Source organism: Pagrus pagrus (genome assembly GCF_965226575.1).
Source record: "Pagrus pagrus genome assembly, chromosome: 11".
Taxonomy (NCBI): Eukaryota; Metazoa; Chordata; class Actinopteri; order Spariformes; family Sparidae; genus Pagrus; species Pagrus pagrus.
In genome coordinates this window covers 30,857,819-30,880,419 of record NC_140195.1, presented here as the reverse complement: position 1 = coordinate 30,880,419, position 22,601 = coordinate 30,857,819, and the positions used below count along the sequence as shown (strand labels likewise).

Genomic DNA, 22,601 nt, shown 5'->3' with positions numbered 1-22,601 from the left:
AGTGATTAATTCATGACGGTGGGGGCAGCAGCACGCTTCGCAGCCTACAGTCTGCCGGAACTGCATTCGAAGAAGAGGAGGACGCGACTTCATATGTTGTGGAGATGGCGGGTGCTTTGGAAGAAGAGCAACTTGTACGACATGTTTATGCTGCATTGCAGGTAAAATAAGTTCAAATAATGAGTTAGATTTTGTATATTTACAGACAACACGTAGCGTTCATAATGTGACTGTTAACAAAGGGTCGGCTGCTCGCCGCTTTTTTTTTTTAATCTCATCCAAAATACTTGACACTCGACACCGACTCTGTAGGGTCATCACTGATTTAAACTCAAACGAGCGGGTGCCTCGTTAGTAGAGTCAGCACAAACTACAGGTTTGGACTTTGACTTTATTGTACTCGAGGACAACGAAACCGTTAATTTCCGTTTCAAAGTAGGCTACTCTGTATGCAATACTTCCAAACATGATTTGCTAAAGTAAGAGAACGCGTTGATAATATTATGTTGATGGTGCATTACTCCGTAGAGATATGCTGCGTGGGTTTATGATGTCTCCAAACTAAAACAACAATATAACCATAAAGATATTTTTGGAACGTTTTGGCAAAACTTTCCATTTTTTTCAAAAATGCATCAGCTCTTTACCTTAACCAAAACCTTAAAGGAGCAGTACACCCAAAAAGTAAACTTCAGTCATCATCTCCTCCCTCCATGTTGGCGGAAATTCAGGTGAAGTTTCCACAAAACATTTCTGGAGCTTCACTGCAAAACAGCGTTGAAGCTGAAGCAGCTGGGGGACTTGTTTTAAAACTTTTTAAAAAATGAAGCCATATATGGCTCTGTATAGTTCGTAAAACCAACTCTCCAGAAGCTCCTAGATCCTCAATCAATTTAAAAAGACGTTATTTACACCCTCAATGTACAGTTGAGCTCGTGCACCCTCCTCAGACGGGTGTGCACTGACACTTTTAGCTGTGAAGATTTGGCTTAAAAAGGGTGTAAATAACGCCTTTTCAAAACAGCTTGTGATCTTGGGACTTCTGGAGATTTGGATTACACTTGACAAGCTGAATGGAGCCATTTCATTGTTATGTTTTTTCAAGTTGTTTTTCACATTTTAAATAAGTCCCCAGCTACTTCAGTTGTTTAAGAGAATGCTTCAACACTGTTTTGCTGTGAAGCTCCAGAAATGTTGTGTGGACTTCAGAACTTCACCTGACTTTTCATCAGCATGGGGGGAGGAGATGATGACTGATTCTACTTTTTGGGTAAACTTATCCATTAACGACTCATATATGAACTGAATAAGCTGCACCTGTTCTCCTTTTCCACAGGAACCACCGGCATATGTATAAATGAGAGTAAGAGAATGCATAGAATAATGTTAAAATCATCTGTTTTGTCTTTGTTGAGGCTGCATCTTGTCCTTTGGTGGAAGGTCTGAACCTACAAGAAGCGGACAGCATGTTGCAGCTGCTGTGTGTTCCCTCCCAGCACCGCACCGACATACTGGCATGGCTCTGCAGCAGGTACACTAGCTACACAGAACATCACATCTGTTCTCGTCTATCAAAAAAAGTTTGATATAAATATAAACTAATCCCTTTACCTATCTTCACCTGTCACTTTACAGTATCAACCCAAATGTGGGCAATTCCAAGGCAATGTCAATGAGATCCAAAGACCCAGACGTTTTGGCTAAAGGTAACATTAGCTTACTTTCCTATAGTCCTACAGTCCTGCATGTGTCTGGACAGAACTTGTGAAAGAGAGAAAAAAAATGTCAGCAAGAGTGCACATACATTAGTTTGGTTTATTTTACTCGCACTAAAATGACCTCTTAGGCTACATTCAGACCAAATCCGGTTGTGCTGCGTTTCACCGCAGTCTTGTGTGGTGGTATGGAATGTCACCCCATGGTCTGTGTGTGTGACCTGTTGAAAACCCCCACTGACCAGTTTGCTGAGAGAAGATGCTGCTATGTTGTTATGCTACAGGCATGCTGGTCCAACCAGTGATGGTTTGTCCGCATCGACAGATTAAGAATAACAGTAAACAACCAGGGATGAGGCAGATCATTACTGTGTGTTTTAAACTGGGGCACAAAACCAAATGGAGTTATCACAAGTGAAACATCAAGCTTCACAGAGAAATGTCTGTTGTGTTCCCTCTGTAGCATTTAGCCATGCTAAATAACATACCCAGCTACTGACCTGTTCTGCTCTGATATGATCAGCCGTCTTAAATTTCCCTCAGGATCAATAGAGTATCTATCTGTCTATCTGCCTACCTTCCTTCCTACCCACCCACCCACCCATCCACCAACCATGCTGCAAGCCTGATCGCCAGCTTATAAGTGATTGGCCACCGCAATGTGACAGCGGGTTGCGTTTCTCCAAAAGTTAAGTTTTGACTTTTTCGCCACAGCTGGTTGTGTGGGGTTTTTTTTTGGAGCCCCCTGCGGCCAGCAAAATGGACCACCCTCATTAAAATGAATGGGAAAACCAGCAAATTTTGCTGCATCGCCTGGTCCAATGTGAATCCAACCTTATACTGATGTGGTTTGTTTTTGTTCTAACAGAAATGGCTGTGCTTGGGCAGGAGCTGATGCTTTGCAAAGCAGACGACCTGGACATGATCAGACAGGTTTGCATAAACATAGTGTGGATGCAAACACTTACAAATGTAGATATGCATTATCACAATAAACTGAAAATGTCCTGTTTTGTAAGTACAACTTGTCAAACATTTATACAGGGTGAAGCAAGCATTTACAGGCAGCTTCAATTCTTGGAGCAGCTTTTAACTCTTGTCCCTGGCTGCAAGAAGTCTGCTGGGCCCTGTACAGATGCAGAGATGCTGCTGAACGAGCTCTATGCTGCTGAGAATCTGCCTCACCTTTCACAAATGCTCAAACCCACACTCGACCCCTGGCCTGCACACATCAAGTATGTATGAGTCCTTTGATTATTCTGTTTTACACATATTATGTCAGATCCAGAGTCCCTGGTGAGTTTGACTTTGGTCAGAACTAATGTTAAACTGAACACCAACACAGAAACACACACGCCCTCAGTTGCATTTGTTGCTCGCTATTTTGTGGCTGTGTATATGTGCAGTTAGGTATTCTGTCTGTTTGGGAAAATAAACCTGTGGTCAAACTCACATGAGCCCCTCAGATAAACACAAATGATCCCAATGACATTTTCTTTCTGTTTTGAGCACAGCTAACTTGTTAGCATTAGCTAACGTGGTAGCTTCCAGCTTGGTGGGTGTGTTTCAGTAACCAGGCTTCATTCAGATCTAACTCCGTCTCTGTGCCAACTTTTGGATTAGCAAGAGTTAGGTGGAGTCAGGCACTGCCGAGATGGCGACAGCCAGTACCACCCTCTTTGAGATTCACACTGGCTCTGTTATTGGCCTGCAGCATCATTGTCTTTATATTGATCTCCTCTCCAGCGTGTCTCACTGCTGCTCCTTACCTTACAGGTCTTTGCAAAAGGGCACCAAGTTATCTTCTACATCTTGTAAGCCCAGAAGAGAAGAGGCTGTTGATGTTGCCACCCTTTTACAGCGGACTCAGTCAGCACTGGAGCAGCTACAGTCAGAGGTATGGTGTTCATGTGGTTGACGATGCCTGCAGCATTATAGAGCCTTCAATTGCAACAGGGTGTCGATTCTTAAATGACTACCACGTCAATTAAAAATGTTTGTCATACAATGTTCCACTTTGAAATATTATAATGCACAGACCCATAGATTTGGTCTTGGCATATTAATAATACTGAGTGCTTCCTGTTTGCTGTGTTCTCTTTCTGCCCTCTGCTGTCCTCAGTGTGACTTTCTGAACAATGAGGCCCAGAGTCCTGGTGTCTTGTCTCCGAGCTCATTGCGTGTAGCAGCGTGTGACCTCCAACGGTTGATGGCTACTTTCAGCCATGTTTTCGAAACAGACATGAGAGACTACTGCGGCAGAGATCCCCCCAGCTTCGGCACAGATACTGACATCTTCCAGAGAGTCCACAATCTACTGCTGGCCTTCATTACGGTACTCACACATATGCGGGAAATAGGGGACACGCACAAAAATCTGTCCCAACACAAGCTTGACACTTTCTCCTCTTGTGTGTCCTTCTCAGGAGTTGGACATGCTAAAGGAAGTAACAGAAGCTTCAGTGTCCATGAATGAGGAAGTTACCCAGCTACAAACAGAGCCTTGCTGTCAGAGCCGAGGAGAGAAGCACACGTTACGTAAGTCAATATTTGCTTTCACATGCACAGTTAAATATACACACCTTGTTTATGAGACTCAATTTTTAACCACTCAATATTTTATTGTAGAACTTTATTATTATTGTTGTTGTTGTTGTTATTTCATGTTAACAAACTTTAGTTTAGGCAAATCTGTAAGGGCATCTACTTTGTGCATGACAAAAGAAATTGTTGTCCAGACAGAATAGTTTCCTTTATAATCCACTATATCACAGTTCCAGTTGGTCAGAAGTTTACATACAATACTTTGACTGTGCCTTTAAACAACTTAGAAAATTCTAGGAAATTATGTCACAGCTCAAGTAGTTTCCTTTCCACAGACTCCTATAGCTCACACATCTTGTTTAATTGAGTCATTGCCATGCAAATCAATTAGTTTTTTTTTTTTGTTATGATCTTGGGGTATCCGTAGCCCTTTTCACACAGAGACTCCACATTATTGCAACGAAGGCTCGCCTTTACGCCGCCTTTTGTTTGTTCACACTGAACCAAGCATTCAACTGCGGGAGCTGCCCGGCTCTGCTGCCGCAGACAGACTCTGTTTTTCAGGCAGAAATGTGATGAAGAGTCAGTAGGACGGACAGGATGACAGAGGCTTTTCCATGTATGGATGTAGTATTTTTTTTCCTCATATAAGTTGCCAAAGACACTACCAGTTACTACATTACTGTAGTTTGGTCCTGTAACGTTGCATTGTGGGTTTAATGTGGGACATTTCTCTTTTATTTGATGAGTGAAGGATCTGTTTAGTTGTCAGACTGTGAAGACCATCAGACTAACACACCCCTGTTACCCGCTGCCGGCTTTTCCATTCACACGGACGGCATGTCGCCTCTGCTGTGCCTCTGATACTACCTCTGGAGGCTGATCAGAGCCAGAGTGAAACTGTTACCCCTCTCTGCATCTGTAACTTTCCGACAGACAGCGAGGTGGAGTATTGGCGCATGATTCCTGCATTGAAAGGGCAGTGTGAATGGAGCTTATAACTCTGACCAGAGGGGAGTGGCTGGAACTCCACTTGAAGTGGATGAGATGTATGCATGCAGACCTCGTCTGCCTTCTCATCCAGCCTGGTCAGGTACAGATGGTACAGGTCAGGCTGCTGTTTCCCCATGATTTCAAACTCAGTGGCTCCTTTTACTTTACATCAGCAAAATAAATAAACCAAAACCTGTGTGAATGTCCAGTAGATACTTAAGAGCAATTTCCAATGTCTCGTCTATCTGTACAAAGAATAGTATGCAAGTATAATACACCAGGGGACCACACAGCTCATACTGCTCAGGAAGGAGGCATGTTCTGTCTCCTTAAGATGAACATAGGTTGCTAGAGATTGTGAAGATGGTAGAGGAAAACAGGTACAAAAGTATCTACAGTTGTGGTGAAAAGTTTCCATCCACTCTTACAACATGTAAATCATGGCAGTCTTGAGTTTCAATGATTTCTACAGCTCCCAATCAGACAAGAAGACATCTCTCCAAAAAGACATTTTTGTCCCCCTGTGCAGTTTTAAACCAAAGTCTGGCTTTTTTATAGCTGTTTTGGAGCAGTGGCTTCTTCCTTACTCAGTGGCCTTTCATGTTACTACTACTTTGTCACAAAAACATTCATGAAGTTTGGTTCAGTAATGACTTTATTATTGGTTTTCTGAAAATGTAACCAAATCTGCTGGATCATTAATTTCTCTGAATGATTAATTTAGGTGATTGTCACCTAGCAGCATGTTTTCAGAGTGCTTTGCTGCTTTGAGACTCATTCTTTTCACAAAATAGACAGCATCATGAAGAAGGGGAAAGATGTGGATATACTGAAGCAACATCTCAAGACATCAACCAGGATGTTAAAGCTTGGTCGCAAATGGGTCCCCCAAATGGTTAATGAGTCCAGGCATACTGTCAAAATTGTGGCAAAATGGCCTACGGTCAACAAAGTCAAGATATGGTAGAGGCCATCACAAAGCCCTGACCTTTATTCAAAAGAAGAATTCAGGGCAGAACGTACTCCAGTTCTGTCAATAGGAATAGGCCAAATTTCCAGCAACTTATTGTGAGAAATGTGTGACTTAAGTCAAACGATTTTAAAACCGATGCTAAAAAAAATACTGTGCATGTAAACTCCTGTCCCACTGCAATGTGTTGACAGAAATGAGAGCTGAAATAAAACAGTCGCTCCACTATTATTCTGACATTTAACAATCTTAAATAAAGCAGTGATCCTACCTGACCTAAGACAGGGAGTGGTTACGAACATTAAGTGTCAGGAAGGTTTATGGAAAAGTCCTTCCCCAGCTCTATACCTTGCACTAAGTTCTCTTTCCTGTTTTTTTTCCCAGAGGACCAACTGGAGGATCTTACCAGGAGAATCTCTCTGCTTCATTCCTGATGGCATCTCTGACATGATGCAGTACAGACACCTGTTTAAAACTTCAAACCATCAGTGTTAATGTTGAGTGACTGCTGATGTGTTAAAACGTGAAGCATCAAACAGAACTGCTGCCAAATATTAGTGTTGGGCTTGACAAAGGTTGACCACTGTTGCTCAGACAGACATTTAGCAGATGTGCACTCATCTGTCTGTATTTACTGGAGTCATGCACCCTGTTTGTTATTCTAACATCAGTTTGACTGATGTGTTGGGCAGGTTTTGTGTAATCTCGATCTCAACATTCCTCCTCTATCACCCAAACATGTGTCCTGTGCTGGGCTCAATATAAATATGCATATTGTATCACTGAATAAATTAAAATGTTTTAAACTTAAGATGTAATCCCACCAGGTTTCATATTGTCAGGTATCATTTATTGTTTTTTTTTCTTCCTCTGCAATGATTAGCCAATCAACAAAAACTTGTCAACCATTTTGATAAGCAATCGATTGTTTTAAGTAGTTATTCCCTAACAGCTTTGGACAAAATGGGAAATAAAGGCTGTGTCTTGCAGACTGATCCGTCAGTCAACTGACAGTCCAACAGTATATGGTATATATTGTCTGATACGTACTGATATAAAGAGATTTTTTTGGATTATAATGCAGAAGCAGCATGGGGTAATTTATTAATTAATTGATGTAATTATTAAAAATCGTAGCGAGGTGCACTGGAGTCATGTCACAGGTGTCTGATAACCACATTTTATTTATTCCAAAAAATGTGGTTATCAGCTGATATATCTACAGGAATCTTTTACTCCCTTCAGTTAGTCTAGGTGTCATCCCCACAAGGCAAGTATCAGCCGGGCTCGAGCATATAGCAGACATAAGTTCCATATTTAACACACAACAGGCGGTGAGTTATGCTTTTTTTAATGTTGCATTCATAACATACAGTTGTATACGTTGTTTGACAACCTGTGATCCCAATGCTTCAAGAGTTCTCTGGTATAAAACCTTAACATAATCTGCCCTTCCATATGGATTGACTAGGTTTTGAAGTACTGTAGGACAATGTTTCAAGGTTTGGACATGCCAGCAGATCCCAGTGAGGGCTGAGCTGTAGTCCTCTCCATGTCCATGTGTCCCCTGAGCAGGATGCTGTGACTGTCCTGGAAGCTCAGTCCCCCCTCATCACTTCAGTCAGAAGCCTTTGCTGACCAGCCATTCCTTCAGCTCGGCATCGAAATGACCTTTGACCCTCAGGGTCATGGTGACCTCATTGACCTGTGTGGGTAACTCTTTCCCCGTCACCTCCTTCAGGTACTGTTTCACGTCCTTCTCCAAAGCCCAAATGTCCCCCTCCACTTTCCGTACGAGCGTTGTCTTGTTGCTGCCGTTGGTCAGGTCGGTGTAAACCGGGATGTTGTGCATGCGGGAACGTCGGATCATGTACGAAAGAGGTAGCGATGAATCTGTCGGAGGGGTCCAGCCAGACGGGGTTGGACCGGCGTGTTCAGGCGGAGAAGGGACCCGCGTAGGTGCAATGAGCCGCTCTACGAACTTGTATTCCTCCGCTGACTCTAATATCGCCGTCTTTTTTTCTCCTGGAGCAGCGTGATGAAGACATCTGAGCCCGACAGCGGCGGCAGGAGGTCCCGGTGTCCGGCTGGGCTGGCTGAGGGCTAGCAGCGCCCTGCGGACCGCAGAGGACTGAAGTACGAAACGGGCCGCCATGTTGGTCAGTAATGTAAGCAGCTGACCCGGAAATAGTCAAGAACTTCCTGTAGACTGACGAAGTCACGCCCCTTCCGGTGAACCTCATGGGACCCTATTTCAGAATAAATGTGTCTGGTAGTGAATGAGAGAGACAAGTCATTTATGTCCCCGCTTGAATTGCGTGTGATTGTCATAAATCACACATATGATGTTTGTGAATTGAGCGAGACAATGTAGTTCACTGAGTGGTTTAACACAAACTACATGATACTTTACTTTATTTATATTTATTTTATAAAATGCAACTTTATTTTTTTTCTGAATTAAGGCCCCATGGGCTCCACAGGCATGACTTCAGCTCTCTATTTCAGAAAAAATATGTATGGTAGTGCATAGAGTGGTGTTGCGATGACGTGTTTTTGTAGGCTAACCCTGAAGTTAGCATCGCCCTGGTTCCCTGGTCAAAAAGCTTATGAGATCTGTCCACTGGATTTATGAATATTGCCGAAAATAAACTCTGTGACAAACACAAGTTTATGATACCTACACGTTTGTAACTAAAGTAGGCCTGTAAACATGGACTAGTGAGTAGTTGAGTCTCTGTGTTCACTGTGATGATGTTTAATGTCCCCGACAACCTCTGTACGATCATTTAGACACTTGTTAGCAACCGCTGTTTTTAACACACCGAAGAGCTTTATAATTAAATTGTGGGACATTTAATGATGTCTTTTATGTCTTGGAACAAAGTGTGTAAATATCTTCAGCCTGTGGTAACCACACACCTTATTTCAGACATTTAACTGAAAATCTACCTAGTTTTTCATTTTTCAAGTCAAGTCAAAGTCACAGTTTCTCGTAATGATAGTAAAATACCAACTAGTTTTGTTTTAAACCGCTCAGCGATCTACATTGTCTCACTCAATATAAGTCACCAATTCCAACATGGCTGCTGCCTTGGCAGACACGCCAGAGTGAAGCACATCATCACATCAGAGAGGAATACAGGAGGGCAACCAGCAGCGTCCGAGGAAGTGGAGGCAGAGGCCGTGGATGTGGGAGGGCGACAGGTCAAGGAGCAGATGTTCATACGTTGAGTAGAAGATCTTCAAGCTCAAAGGATTGCACATGTACAGGTCAGCGTCTTAAGTAGAACATATCTGGTGCTTTTTCCTGATAAACAACACCTACAACTATTTGTGTTTGTACAGTATATTGACCAGGCATGTGACTTGGACACACACGTGCCCTAATCAGAATCACATTTTTTGCCAAGCAGTTTTTCAGCATTTGAATTTGTGTTTTGGTGCATAACAATAAACACAGTAAGTAGAAACATGTAAAAAACGATAAAGGGCTGGTACTTCAAGTCAAAAGCATGAATAGATAAAATGAAAAAAATGTCGTATAAACTGGGACATCTGTACAGTTTTGTCCAGGAATCATGTTGCTCATCTGTTGCTTTACAGACCAGAATTCAAGGACTACGTTTGGAGCAATCTCATCAGGTGCTGAACTCTGCCTGACACCTATTTATTTGTCGCTCTGTATTTACTCCTTGTTTTGCATTATCTCTAATATTTGAATAAAGTCTTTAAATATGGTAAATGCCTTTTCTTTAGCACAATTAACCTTAACCCTAGGGGGGCAGGGGGGGAGTTATTTACATGGTTTCACATTTTTTATTATTTTTACTATGCATTTTGACAGTAGTGTGTACCTGAGAGAAAGAAGTTCCATCATCTATGCAAAAATGATAACAATTACAGAAAACTGGATAAGGATGGAGGACTAAATGTATTCACAGGACATAAAGTTACATCTGAATGTGTTTATGGGGCATACAAATGTTATTGATTCTCTCAAAGACAGCACAGGACTGTTGCTATGTAAAAAAAAAAAAGAGTAACACTAGAAGTCTGTGGTTAGGTGGGTGATGGGAAGCTTATGTGATGGGTGGCAAGCGATTATTTATAGGGATTGTTAGGTGCATTGTGTGTTTCCCACACTCTACTGTGGTTGGCTGATAGTCAGATCATGAATTAAAATGCAAAGTCTATTTTGTTAAAAAAATTCTTACTAATATGTAACAGTCTCAAGCAGTAGGCTAACATGTGACTGCTAGGACCAGTACTTGAACCATTTTCCTGGTGCAGCTAATGAAATGATGCCATTCCTTTTTGTATTGTATCCCTGCTAAGGAGCACATTCATGCACATAAAGCAAACCAACTTGATATCCGTAAACAATGAGCTCACTCCGCCACAGCTCCAGCAGTGCGCTGCGTAGACTCCGGTCACATGCAAAGAGCGATGGGCGGAGTCAGCGCAGGGTGGGCAGGGAAGGTCAGATTGATGGACAGGTAGACTGTCCATACAATATCTGTGGGATGCTAAAATTGATTGGATGAAGTTATTACAGCCTTGTCGTTGCCACAGATCATGGATCATCATCCTGTCATCAGGATTTTACTGTCATCATCAGGATTCAAGCACTCTGCTGCCACCTGTGTCCCAGGGCTTCATGTCCCCAAGGTCTACAAATATTCCTGTTCTTGTAATTCAACAGGGTGCCCACATTGAGCAGAGACCAGCTCAGTTGATCTCGCTGTCCGTGTCTGGTTTGTCTCCCCCACTTCACTGCAAGTGGTGGAATCCCACCAATGTCCCCATCATCCTTGACAGCCTTGAGGATGTCCCTGGCTGTGAGGCAGATTTTGTGAAGAACTGCTCAGGCAGTGTTGACTGCAGTGACAAAGCCATTTAGCTGTGGTTTCCCTTTTACGCATTAGGCCATCTGAAGGTGGCTCTCTACAGAGCTGCCTGTCTTGTTGGACTCGTGTGTAGGGGAAGCAATAAGCCTGTGGTTGAACTGGCCTCCAGTGGAGGTGGCTTGTCCTCCACTGGAGCTGGAGCCGCTACTTGTGGCAAATTTAAAGATACGTAGGCATTTTGCATTAAAATATCTAAAAACGACAGGACCTTTTGTTTTATATTTTGTGTTGACTTATACTATCCCAAATGATGCTCAAACCCAGAGGAATCCACAAATTTACTCAGGGTAACATTGCATTTCATGTCGTTGCCTGTCACTACTTCTGGGATAGGGAAGTCAGTGAATTTAACGTGAAGAAACATCTGTGAATGTTTCTGTCTGTCACATCACATCACTTTTAAGAAAACATGATTTTTTTAAGTGAACATGCCTGCCATGCAAAATTGAATCTTGATTCACACAAGGGCAGCTTTGGAAAGATTTTTTTTTTTTTCCCTGTGACCAACATTGTTTGTAATACCAATACAGCGTTTGTCATCTAATTAACGTAAGAGACAGCTTTCTACAGCAGGTGGCATGTAGACTGTATGTATGTATATGATGGACCTAAACACTCAATGTAACACTTAATGCAGTACACCAAATGAGTCAACAAATTAATTCTTCCTTTTATGTGATATTGGCTCGAAAGATGGTGGATTCATCTCTTTCCTCAGGTTCTTATACCATCTGCTGGTGGGTGCATTGAACTACATGTACAGTACCACCAACAGGCCAAGACTCCACTGTGCATAAAGATAATTCATGCAGTCTGCAGTTTGTCTTATTTGAAAGGCTCAGTCCAGAAAACCATTAATTTTAATACAGAGAACATAGATTATTTATCCTTTTCTCAATCCTGAGTATTCCATAATCCAGTACTTCTCAGCTGGTGGTTATTCCCCAAATGGACCACTTTGAGATGATAGCAGGAGGACCATGGCCAAAACAAGTGAGACTGGATGATATTCTAATCTCTAGTATATCGTTTTTATTAAAAATCATATTCTGGCAAATGTTTCACTTTAGGAAAATCTGATGCATGTTACATCTATTTAACATCTGTGTAACACCTACTGGAAAGTCTTCAGGTTTCTGTCTTAATTAAATTTAATTAGCTCATTACATCACATATTATGACAGACAAACGATCAAATTATGAAAATCTTTTTAATGAAAATAGTCATTTATATTTCACACTTTGATTTATCAGCACTATCAGAAACAAAGATTTTTGCAGTCAGTGAGATCTCTCAGTGAAGCTTTCAAGGCCTCAGTGGGGTTGTTGAGAATTACTGACAGGACAGGAGCCTGCTGAGGACAGGTGTGTATTGTTAAAAGCAGACATAGGTGGCAGCATGTCTTTGAGGGAGGGCTTTGGACGGTGATTCAGTCAATGGAAACTGAAGATGCTGCAGAGTGAGCCCTCCAGCTGAGTCCTTTATTCAACACCTTTCATGAACTCCAGGAACTCTGTCAGAGAGGGGAAACACAAAGTCAGTGTATGAAACTAATACAGCTCCTCCCCCGATTCTCAGTCTGTAGAAAGGCTGTTTGAGGGCCTTTGTGGACTGGATGAAATGTGAGTTTGGACAGCCTTCAAGACTCACAGACTTCCCGTCTGCGAGTGTGCAAGTGCGGTGAAGTCCAGACAATTAGATGCAGCCTTTTACTTGTCCAAGCAGAAAAAGCACAGGTGTGACCAATAACGTTAACAATGGCTGCATTCTATTAAGTCATGTCAGTGAGTCAGAATGCACAATACTGTACCAGAGCCCTAGAATTATCCCATCAAAATGGAATGCAGCCATGTGCTTTTCCTGCCTTGACAAGTCAAAGTGTCTGCAGTAAAAAGGGTCTATTGTCTATATGTGAACAGTTTTTAGTTTGTAGGATATTCAGCATACAGTTGGTGTCTGTTGTCGTGCTACTAATGGGTTAGCTCACTTACCATCATAATCAATTTTTCCATCGTTGTTTTTGTCTCCATCCTTCATCAGCTCCTCAATATCATCTTCTGTGATGGACTCTCCAGTGGAAATCAGCATGGCCTTTAGCTCTTCTAAGTCTATGTAGCCGTCTCCATTCCTTAAGCAAAGATAAAAGAATCAGTTCTCTCATCTGGGATTTCTGCTGAGTTGATATCTAACACTACAGTCTGTGTGTGCTGTGTTGACCAAATCATTTCTCTCTCTCTCACTCTGTCACTGTAAGACAACCCATTTCAGTGAAGTTTTGGGTATTGATCTTCTGCTTTGATTGACTTTCGTCATACTTCCAACATAAGTGTCAGTGGGAATCTGCACTGTGTTTCTGATATTAATTATGATATTAACTTTCTGATGCTCCTTCTGAAGGGGCACTATAGTGTGTGTGAGCAGAAACTTACTTGTCAAACATGCGAAACAGTTCAGCCAACTCCTCCTCTGATTTTCCTTTGCTCTCCTCCTTCATGCAGCGGACCATCATAACCAAGAACTCATCAAAATCTACTGTGCCACTGCCTGTGAACATACACCATAAAGACTCCATATATATATCATGTTTGCAGTTATTTTACCTCCAAAAACTCTACTTACATTTACACTAAAGTTGCTTTCATGTCATTTTATTTCACTCCATGAAACAAACATGCACTTGATGTCTACAGTACAGTTATGTGACTGGCTTAATGATGCTGACATACCATCCTCATCCACCTCATCAATCATCTCCTGTAACTCTTCAGGGGTGGGATTCTGTCCCAGCATCCTCATCACCTTTCCCAACTCTTTGGTGCTGATGCAGCCATCCTCTGCATCCTGGATGAAGATGTCAAATGCAGCCTTGAACTCTGAAAGAGACACACAGCAGCTGTTTCCTGTCTGACAACCAGATAGATGTTAAAGTTACTTGGAACTACAAACAGAGAAATCCATGTCAAAACACCAAGAAACATAAAAAACACGCACAAATGTTATATGACATAACCATTACAAAACATTTCAAAGCAGAACCGGCCAAATCATTCCAGGGCCCTGCAAAAACTGAATTAATTGGTCTGTAATTTCATAATAATTTGGAAAGTCGTGGAAAGAATTGTATATATAATTTCATTCTCATTAGGGCTGTCACGATATCAAATTTTCACTGCATGATTATTGTGGCCAAACAAATTCACATGACAAACTGACATGATAATAAGCAGTACGTTAATATGTGATTCTGAACACAGCCTATGGCTCCGGGGACGAGATGACACAGCAGGTGAGGACGGGACAGAGGGGAGTTGTATTTTTGTGTTTAGCAAGGAAAACAGGACATAAAGATATTTTCTCTCTTGACATTTTGAGTTTATTCTGTTTACTCATTAGACTCAATAGTGAACTTGCTGCTTTTACATCTCCCAGCTGAAACTACAGGCTATCTCCTCTTGAGGTACAAAGCAGTTTTACGAGGGCGGGCCAGGGCTAGCTGGTTACTATGCCACGTTCAATCGACATCTCTGCAACACAGTATAAAGACATCTCTGACACTAATGTTGACACTGTTGTTTCTTCCAGCAATGTGTGTCTTTATTTGCATTTAGAGCGGAAACTGAGATCCGATCAAAGGTGGTCTCTGGAGATGCCAGGTGTGAACTGATGGACACTACTTCCATTCCCCTGACAAATGTCATGAAGGACACACACAAATTTTTACCAAAGAATATATTCATTATTAGAATTGTTATTTTCAGTATAAATACTCAGTTGCACACAAGAAAATATTAGTTAATGTTGTTAAAAAATGACACTAGCACACTAAAACAAAGTAGATTCAATATCAAGTTATATGGAAATGGCTAGTTCTCAACTTAAAAAATAGACAATGAGACTCTTAAACTTAAGTAGATCACATACTAAAAAAGAATTGTAGAAATGCTAAAATTAAGCTACCTTTACTTGGACATTATTTTTTTTACTTGACTTTACCTACCAAAAAATGGAGTAGGTTATACAGACTAGTCTTGTACCAGTGTTGATAGTAGTAGTATTCATACTCGTAATGTTAAGTACTATCAGTGTAGAAGTAGAAATGCATAAAAAAAAACAAAAAAATACAGATAATGGTAGTAATAATAACTTTAAGTAGTTTTTCTCACCATTTTTTTGCTCCTCAGTCAAGTTCTCAACCTTAAGGGAAACAAAATCAGGATTAATATTGCATTTATATTGCATTTGTATGTATATATATATATATATATATATATATATATATATATATATGTATATGTATATATACATATGTGTGTGTATATGTGTGTGTGTGTGTATTTATTGATTGTTTTCTTCCCTATCACTGTACCAGCCCAGTGGCCAGGAGAAAATGTGTCATATCATGTTCACATGTTTATGACCTGACTGTCAAATCAGGAGGTGCAGGGGATGGTGGTTGAGTCACAGACGAAGGCTGCCAAACCAGGTCCTTACAAGACTGCGTTTCAACATTTATAGCATGGCACCAGTTGACAAGACCTTGGGACAATTTCCAGCCATGTATGTGGCAACAGAAACCAGATATTTTGGACGTCATCTTTGGAGGCCATCTCCAGCGGTGTTTGTGGTGTCCAAAGCAGGTGTTTTACATCAAAACATGATCTTGTCCTAACCCTGACTAAGTGTTTTTGTGTCTATACCGAACCACACAATAAGTACAGCACTATTGCACCATAAAGTAGAAAATGAACCAAAAGAAACATAAAGTTGCAACATAAAGAAATGTAAGGTTTAGTATATTTGTGGTTTGCAGAATCATACAGTACATTGGCAACATTAATTCTGTGAAATGGGTTTACTGTTAAGTCAGAGTAGGACTTTAGCTCAGCAACTACAGTATACTGTTAATCTCTGCAATGACAGCAATGTCACACTGCCTTCTTCGCTTACTATTCTTGTTTTGTGGGTACAATAGGTGGGGTGGGGGTTTGTTTTAATAGCCATCAGCTGTCCCAGTGTCCCTGTCACTCTGTGCTCTGTCTGGCCTTAATACTTCCATTGTTTCAGTGTCAGACAAGTTACAGGAACACACATTATTGTTTTCTGTTTTTCCATTATTTTTGATATTTTTATTCATTTACTTTTTATAAAAATGATGTTTCATTGTATTTTCTTTAATGATGTTTCAAAGTTGTCTACACACTGATGATTTAACACTGTAATAGATAAATACTTAACAAATACTTTTTTTTTTGATGTTTTAAAGCACTAATATCCACCACACAAAAAACAAAGGACATGACAAGACCACAAAATCATGTTGTATTGCATTTACTCCAGTGACTTTGGAATCCAGGAGCTGTTAACAGCGATCACACAGGCTCTAAACTTTATCAAACACATGGGTGCCTACAGAGACCACCCTTATAATTTCAGTTTAATTTAATTTAATTATAATTTATCTTGTAATTGTTGTTGAAGCACAACAAACAAGGACATGATCTGTTCCAGGATTTTCTATTACTTGCTTTAGAAGTCAAAGTGAATTTAGTCAGACAGAGAAATACAACAGCATATCATACTTGGTCATATCTGTACTCACCGCGGCTTTATATACATCATCCATGGCTACTGTTCCTTCCCTTCCTCTGACACACCACTGCACTCACTGCTGCCCTCAGACACAGGACAAATACAGCCAGCAATGACTGCCTTGGTCTATATTGTTGGAGGAGTGTGATACTAAAAAAGTCTCTTGACCCATCCCCCAAAATACAGAGGAGATAGAAGGAGGAGTGACAGAGAGAAATCTCTATAAATAGGAAACAGCAGAAGCCATCCAACAATAGTGGATGACTGACAGCAGCACCCTAAGTTGGGATGCTCTCTTTAGGGCTACATGCTGTCTCTGTGATCAGCTCAGCTCATATTAATGAAACATATTATCATTTTTACTTTTATTTTCAGAATTCACCTCTACTGCCCTACACACCCCAAACATAGTATTTACAAATTTGGCCAAAAAAAGACAAATGTAATTTTGTGACATCTGTATCATCATAGAATAATTATGGTTTATAGGTTTCCTGAAGAGCCAGAATGAAGTTCAAAGTGGGCGGTACTGGCCTTCCCCAGTGTGGGTGGAGCTGAAGCGAGCCTGCTTAGTTAAACAAGGCCACCTAGCTTTAAGCTGCCAAGCTAGCTAAACAAGGTATCTGTGTTCATATATAAAGAGAAGCGAATTTCACCTCACATCAATCACATAAGGTTTATTTGCCCCAAACAGACAGACCTACTGTACATTCGCCGCAAGATAGCCAGCAACAACCGGCACCGAGGTTGTGTGTGTCTGTGTTTGTGTTCAGTTTTATGACAACACTCACCAGATACTCTGTTTCTTATTGTTTTCCTGCTGTTTTTTCTTTTCCCATCACCTCTCTGTATGTTCATAAAATACATTTCCAATCAACTCAGCAGTCAAAATACAAACAAGTACAGCACACTGCAGTGGATTAGAGCATTTCTGGGGCTCATTGCTGCAGACACGTTGAAAAAAGAGAGTAAAGATAAATCCACTTTTTATTCCCAAAAGTTTAAAAAAAACAACCTCTGTTCTCTCCTCAACCCTGGGTGTTTATTTCTCCAGTAGCTCCTTGCTCTTCCCACAACCGTCTCCTCCAGAGCTCCCCAGCTCCAGCAGCTGTCTGCCAGATAACACTAAAAGGGTCGCTCCCCAATCCAAAACCCCACCTCTATCCCTCCGCTACAGTCTGATATTTGCATTAAAATTTATCCTAAAGTCATCAACACCACAAACATGGCCGAAAGGTGAATATCAGTGACTGGAATTTGCTGAGGTGAAGCCGAGCTTGTGACTAATGTCACACAAAGGAGCCACAGCCTCAATTATGCAAAACTTTAAGCCTTAATATAATTTGAATGAGTGAGTTATAAATAAATTCAACCGCCCCTACAGTTGCCATGAGCGGTGAGATAAGCTATAGACACCAAATCGTTTTTGTACCAGGTTGTAAACATGTTTTGTATGTTTTGTATTATGGCTGTAAAGTTTGGTGTTTTGACATGGGATCCTATGTGGGATTTACTCATCTTTGGAACCAGCCTCAAGTGGCCATTTTAAGAACTGCCATGTTGGCTTAATTTTATCCCTTGTGGTTGCTGCTTAGGGAAGACAGAATGTTATATATGAGGATAATTAGCCCGTCCTCATCAGAAAAATGACTGTACAGGTTGACTGTAAAAGCAACTTATTATGACCCATATTTACGTTTGTTGTTAGGCGGCAACCTCTTGGGGCTATAGTAATTATTACTGCAGCAAAGGAGGAAGTGAGGAGAAGAAGGGTAAAGAAAAACAAATGCTGAATATGAAGGAGGTATGGGATGGATGGTTGGGTCAAACAAGCACAGGACCGAGACTGCTGTTTGTGTCCAGTGTGAAAGCAAAAGTCAACAGTGAGCTATTTTACCTTCATTACTTAGTTACCATATGTCACATAACGTAACTGAAGTTACGAACATTCCTAAATATGTTCGTAACTGAAGGCAGGTAGTTATTTTACTCTAAACCATGATGTTTTCCTAAACCTAACCAAATAGTTCTGTTGTCTAAACTTAACCAGCTGTCACTGGTATGCTGCAATGGTGTTGTTTTGGGAACTAATATACTGTATGTCTTTTTGGGAGCCACTGGCAATCAACTCATTCAGTCATTTAGGTATTAGGATGTGTTGGGTTATTGAAGCACATTTTCAGACAGTCTTTCCTGAAAACACTGGTAGTGTTAACCTCTTCGTAGTGCTGTCCACTTACATCTGAAGGTGGAAAATCATTCCGTTGAGGACAACAATGTAAACATCTTGGCCAGAGAAGACAGGTGGTTTGAAAGAGGAGTAAAATAATCCATCTATGACAAACTGGAACGACCGTCTTTGAACAGAGGAGGTGGCCTACAACATTACTCATCACCCACCTACAATGCAGTACTGAGTTCCCTCCCGGGACAGCTTAACAACCATTCACACCTGGGCTAACCTAGCCCTAGCAACCCACATGAAGGCTGGTTGGGTCAATGACCCACAAGTGGCCCTAACGACTCTGAAACTCAGAGCTCACACGTGTCCTTAACAACTCTGTAAGGACACTCCCACACATAGTTTAAAAGCCTGCAACTCTCCTCCAGTTAGTTAGAGCGGCTGTGGCTCAGGGGTAGAGCCGGTGTATTGTTATATGAAGGTTGCTGGTCAGACCCCCTGGTCTGCATATCGAAGTGTCCTTGGGCAAGATACTGAACCCCAAACTGCTCCTGATGTGCTGCTCGGCACCTTGCATGGCAGCCACTGCCATCAGTGTATGAATGTATGAATTACTGTAAGTTGCTTTGGACAAAAGTGACTTACAGTAATTATAAATGTACTTAGAACTGAAGAAGCCTCTTGGATGAGAGCTGAAATATCTTCAAGAAACTGAAACACGTCCAGTTGCCTACAATATAGCACTTAGAATTACCATGACCTGCAACACTGTTAACCTTAGTTGTTCATAAGAAAGCTACAGAAACACTCAAGAACGTGTCAAGAATGAAAAACCCTAGCTCCTTTCTCACCTCCACATAGCTCACCAATCACAGTGTGAAATGGCTTTGAATATTAGATCATTGTTTGAAAAGTTACAGAAATTGTTAGACACAGACCCTCATAATCTCACATTGGAAAAGTGTGGGAGGAGGAGGTTTCCGAAGCTATTTGACTATACTATATAGGCACCTCTACAGCATTCTCTGCCAACAGAGACCGCCAACTGTACAGTTAGAGCAAGATAGCAATGTGTGCTTAAATCTAGCAGGTATGATGGCCATAACTAGCCTGAGATACAACTGAACTTAAGAAGACATTTCCTTACCAGTCTCCTGTAACTGAAAAAAACAAACAAAAAAAAGATTTCATGAGACATTTCAGTAGTTTGTTAAAGGCTACTACATAAGAAATGAAGCTGCAATATCCAGTATCATGAAATTTTTCTTCTTTGGCTACATTTAAATGACAAATTCAAGTTGAGTAGTTGAAATTGAGGAAGGAAAGGTTTATTTTAAAAAAGATTTATGCATACACTGAACTTCACTGCACACTTTTGAACGACAAGTGGCATGTTTGTCTACGTTTAGTCCTTATCTGTGACAACAATGTTTGGGATAAAATGTTTGGATAAAATTATGGAATTAGAGGGATACAATTTTAAATTTAATAAAATGTATCTGTCTGTTACATAGTTGTACATACGCATATATAGTAAATATATGTGGCAATATAATACAATATGTAGTATAAAAAAAAGTAGTATTTGGGCCCTGCATTGTGTGACTGATTTTTAAGGCCAATACAAATGTCGATATTTAGGGTTTAAAAATTGAAAGTAGAAAATATCTGCCATATTAGTTTTTTAAACATGAACAAATAAACACATTAAGAATATTGACACAGATACAGCACGTACTGAGCATGACATTTACAGTGTAAAAATAACCTTACCACTGTTCCACTGACTAAGTAATGGAAACACTCTCTTTATTTTCTTTTTTTTTCTTCTGTCATAATCTGTCATCTTCTGTACTGACATTTATTTTTCACCTGATGACAGTCATATACTGAAACACACATATCTGCAATATGCTAATATCAGCCTATGTGTATTCATCAGGAAGGCTAAGTGGTATTCACAGGGCAAAGTGAAGGATCTGTTGGAAATCCCTGCCAACAATTGGGATGGCATCACATTGCATGCTTGTTAGGTCACTCATATCAATTTCACCATAAACATGTGAGCTCTCCATATTTAAACATTTTGAAGGGCAGCAATTCTGGTGATATTGAAGGAAATTAAAGGTTTAGTTTTCATAACTACATATAATTGTCCTTATTTACCATGCCCCAAGTATAGAGTGGAGTCAGATGTCTACATGACAATACATACACGGATAGGGCTATTTTGATCATGTGTCCTTGACTAGAAATAGTAGTCCTCTACCAGTGGGAAGGGTGACAGAGGGACTATAGTAATAAATCTGTTGTAAGGCTAACACTATGGAGGACAGACAGAAAGCACCTGCCACTGTGCAGCAGCTGTAGAGTTAACTCAGAGGTCAGAGGTCAAGCCTCCTACCTTAGCGCTGTCTCTATGAAGGGACAGTGATAATTTTACTAATCTATTGTCAAAATGTATTGACAAAAATGACAAGTAAGAAGAGAAATAGCATCAATAAATACTGACAGATAAATGGCAATGTTGGTCTCACCACCATGAAATTTAATTTTTTTTTTAATCCTATTACTATTATTCCATTACTCCCCAAGTCTACCAATATTTATGTTTGTTGTTAGGCAACAATGTCTAGCGGCTGTAATTAAGAAGGCAGCAAAGGAGGAAGTTGAAGATGAGGTAGTTAAAGAGTAAATATTCCACAAAGGTAAGGAGGATGGGGACTGATGGTTGGGTCAAACAAACAAAAGACTTTTACTCAGCAGGCCGCTATTTTGTGTCCAGTGTAACAGCAAAAGTCAACAGTGTGTTATTTTAACTTACATTACCTACATTTAATGTTGTGCACATTCACACAGATTAAAATGAACGAGTTAGAAGTTCAGTTAAGTTCACTTTTAAATGAGCTGCTCTGCTTTATTCTTTGTCATTAGAAACTCTTTCCCATCCATCCCCTGCCCCCAATAGTGTTGGCATTTTAACACATGCATTCCTGCGAAATTATTACTTTTGTAATGTCAAAAAATGTTTGACCACCCGACCTCGTGGTCGACGTCATATAAAATATGTTATATATGGCATACTTGATATCTCTGGAAAGCTTTATCATGTGACAGACTTACTTTGTTGCCACACTGTTGGTCAAATAATGAAGCCTCTGGTGCGCTCGTATCCCCTTCAGCAGCTTTGTAATCCAGCCTTGCAGCGTCTTCACTGTTCATTGTTTGAAAAATATGAGCACATTTTTCGCATGTTCATGCACAACACTGCCAACATAATGTAATGTGGGTGCATTAGTAGCTGAAGTTAAATAAGTAATGTAGTTATTTTAAGCCAAACTACAATAATATTCTAAATTTAACCAGTAGTAGTACAAAGTAGTTTTAGGGCCTAAACCTAACCAACTGTGAGCATACAACTGAGGTCTGGTATACCACATATGCTGCAATAGTCATGTTGTTTTGAGAGAGGTGATGCATGTTGTTTCGGGAGCCACTGGCAGTCAACCAATTCAGTCGTTTGGATATCATGATGTGTTGGATAAACATTATAGCTGCTTAGCATCAGCATATTTCTTCTTTGTGAGCATGTTAACATGCGGATTCTTTCAATGTCTCATTCCGGCATTTAAATAGAAAACTATCAGTAGTTTCATTTGCTGAGATCATCAAGAAATCTTTGACATGCATTTACAAT

The 22,601-nt window shown here is 40.6% G+C and overlaps 3 protein-coding genes across 3 annotated transcripts; 1 reads left to right on the top strand and 2 right to left on the bottom strand.

Annotated features, from left to right (window-relative positions):
* Nucleotides 1–35: 35 nt before the first annotated feature.
* haus7 (HAUS augmin-like complex, subunit 7) lies at nucleotides 36–7,033 on the top strand. Its single transcript, XM_084365565.1, has 9 exons — nucleotides 36–161; nucleotides 1,416–1,531; nucleotides 1,636–1,706; nucleotides 2,584–2,648; nucleotides 2,760–2,950; nucleotides 3,492–3,612; nucleotides 3,838–4,050; nucleotides 4,142–4,253; nucleotides 6,607–7,033. Exons 1-9 carry the CDS (start codon nucleotides 105–107, stop codon nucleotides 6,654–6,656), a joined length of 996 nt encoding a protein of 331 aa, XP_084221691.1. The 5' UTR covers nucleotides 36–104; the 3' UTR covers nucleotides 6,657–7,033.
* A 523-nt stretch (nucleotides 7,034–7,556) lies between these two features.
* On the bottom strand, nucleotides 7,557–8,402 carry mrpl49 (mitochondrial ribosomal protein L49). Its single transcript, XM_084365566.1, has one exon. The coding sequence runs from the start codon at nucleotides 8,375–8,377 to the stop codon at nucleotides 7,844–7,846; it is 534 nt and encodes a 177-aa protein (XP_084221692.1). The 5' UTR covers nucleotides 8,378–8,402; the 3' UTR covers nucleotides 7,557–7,843.
* A 3,924-nt stretch (nucleotides 8,403–12,326) lies between these two features.
* On the bottom strand, nucleotides 12,327–16,857 carry tnnc1b (troponin C type 1b (slow)). Its single transcript, XM_084366301.1, has 6 exons — nucleotides 16,733–16,857; nucleotides 15,297–15,327; nucleotides 13,860–14,006; nucleotides 13,563–13,677; nucleotides 13,125–13,261; nucleotides 12,327–12,646 (listed from the first exon to the last, which is right to left on the bottom strand). Exons 1-6 carry the CDS (start codon nucleotides 16,754–16,756, stop codon nucleotides 12,615–12,617), a joined length of 486 nt encoding a protein of 161 aa, XP_084222427.1. The 5' UTR covers nucleotides 16,757–16,857; the 3' UTR covers nucleotides 12,327–12,614.
* Nucleotides 16,858–22,601: the final 5,744 nt, after the last annotated feature.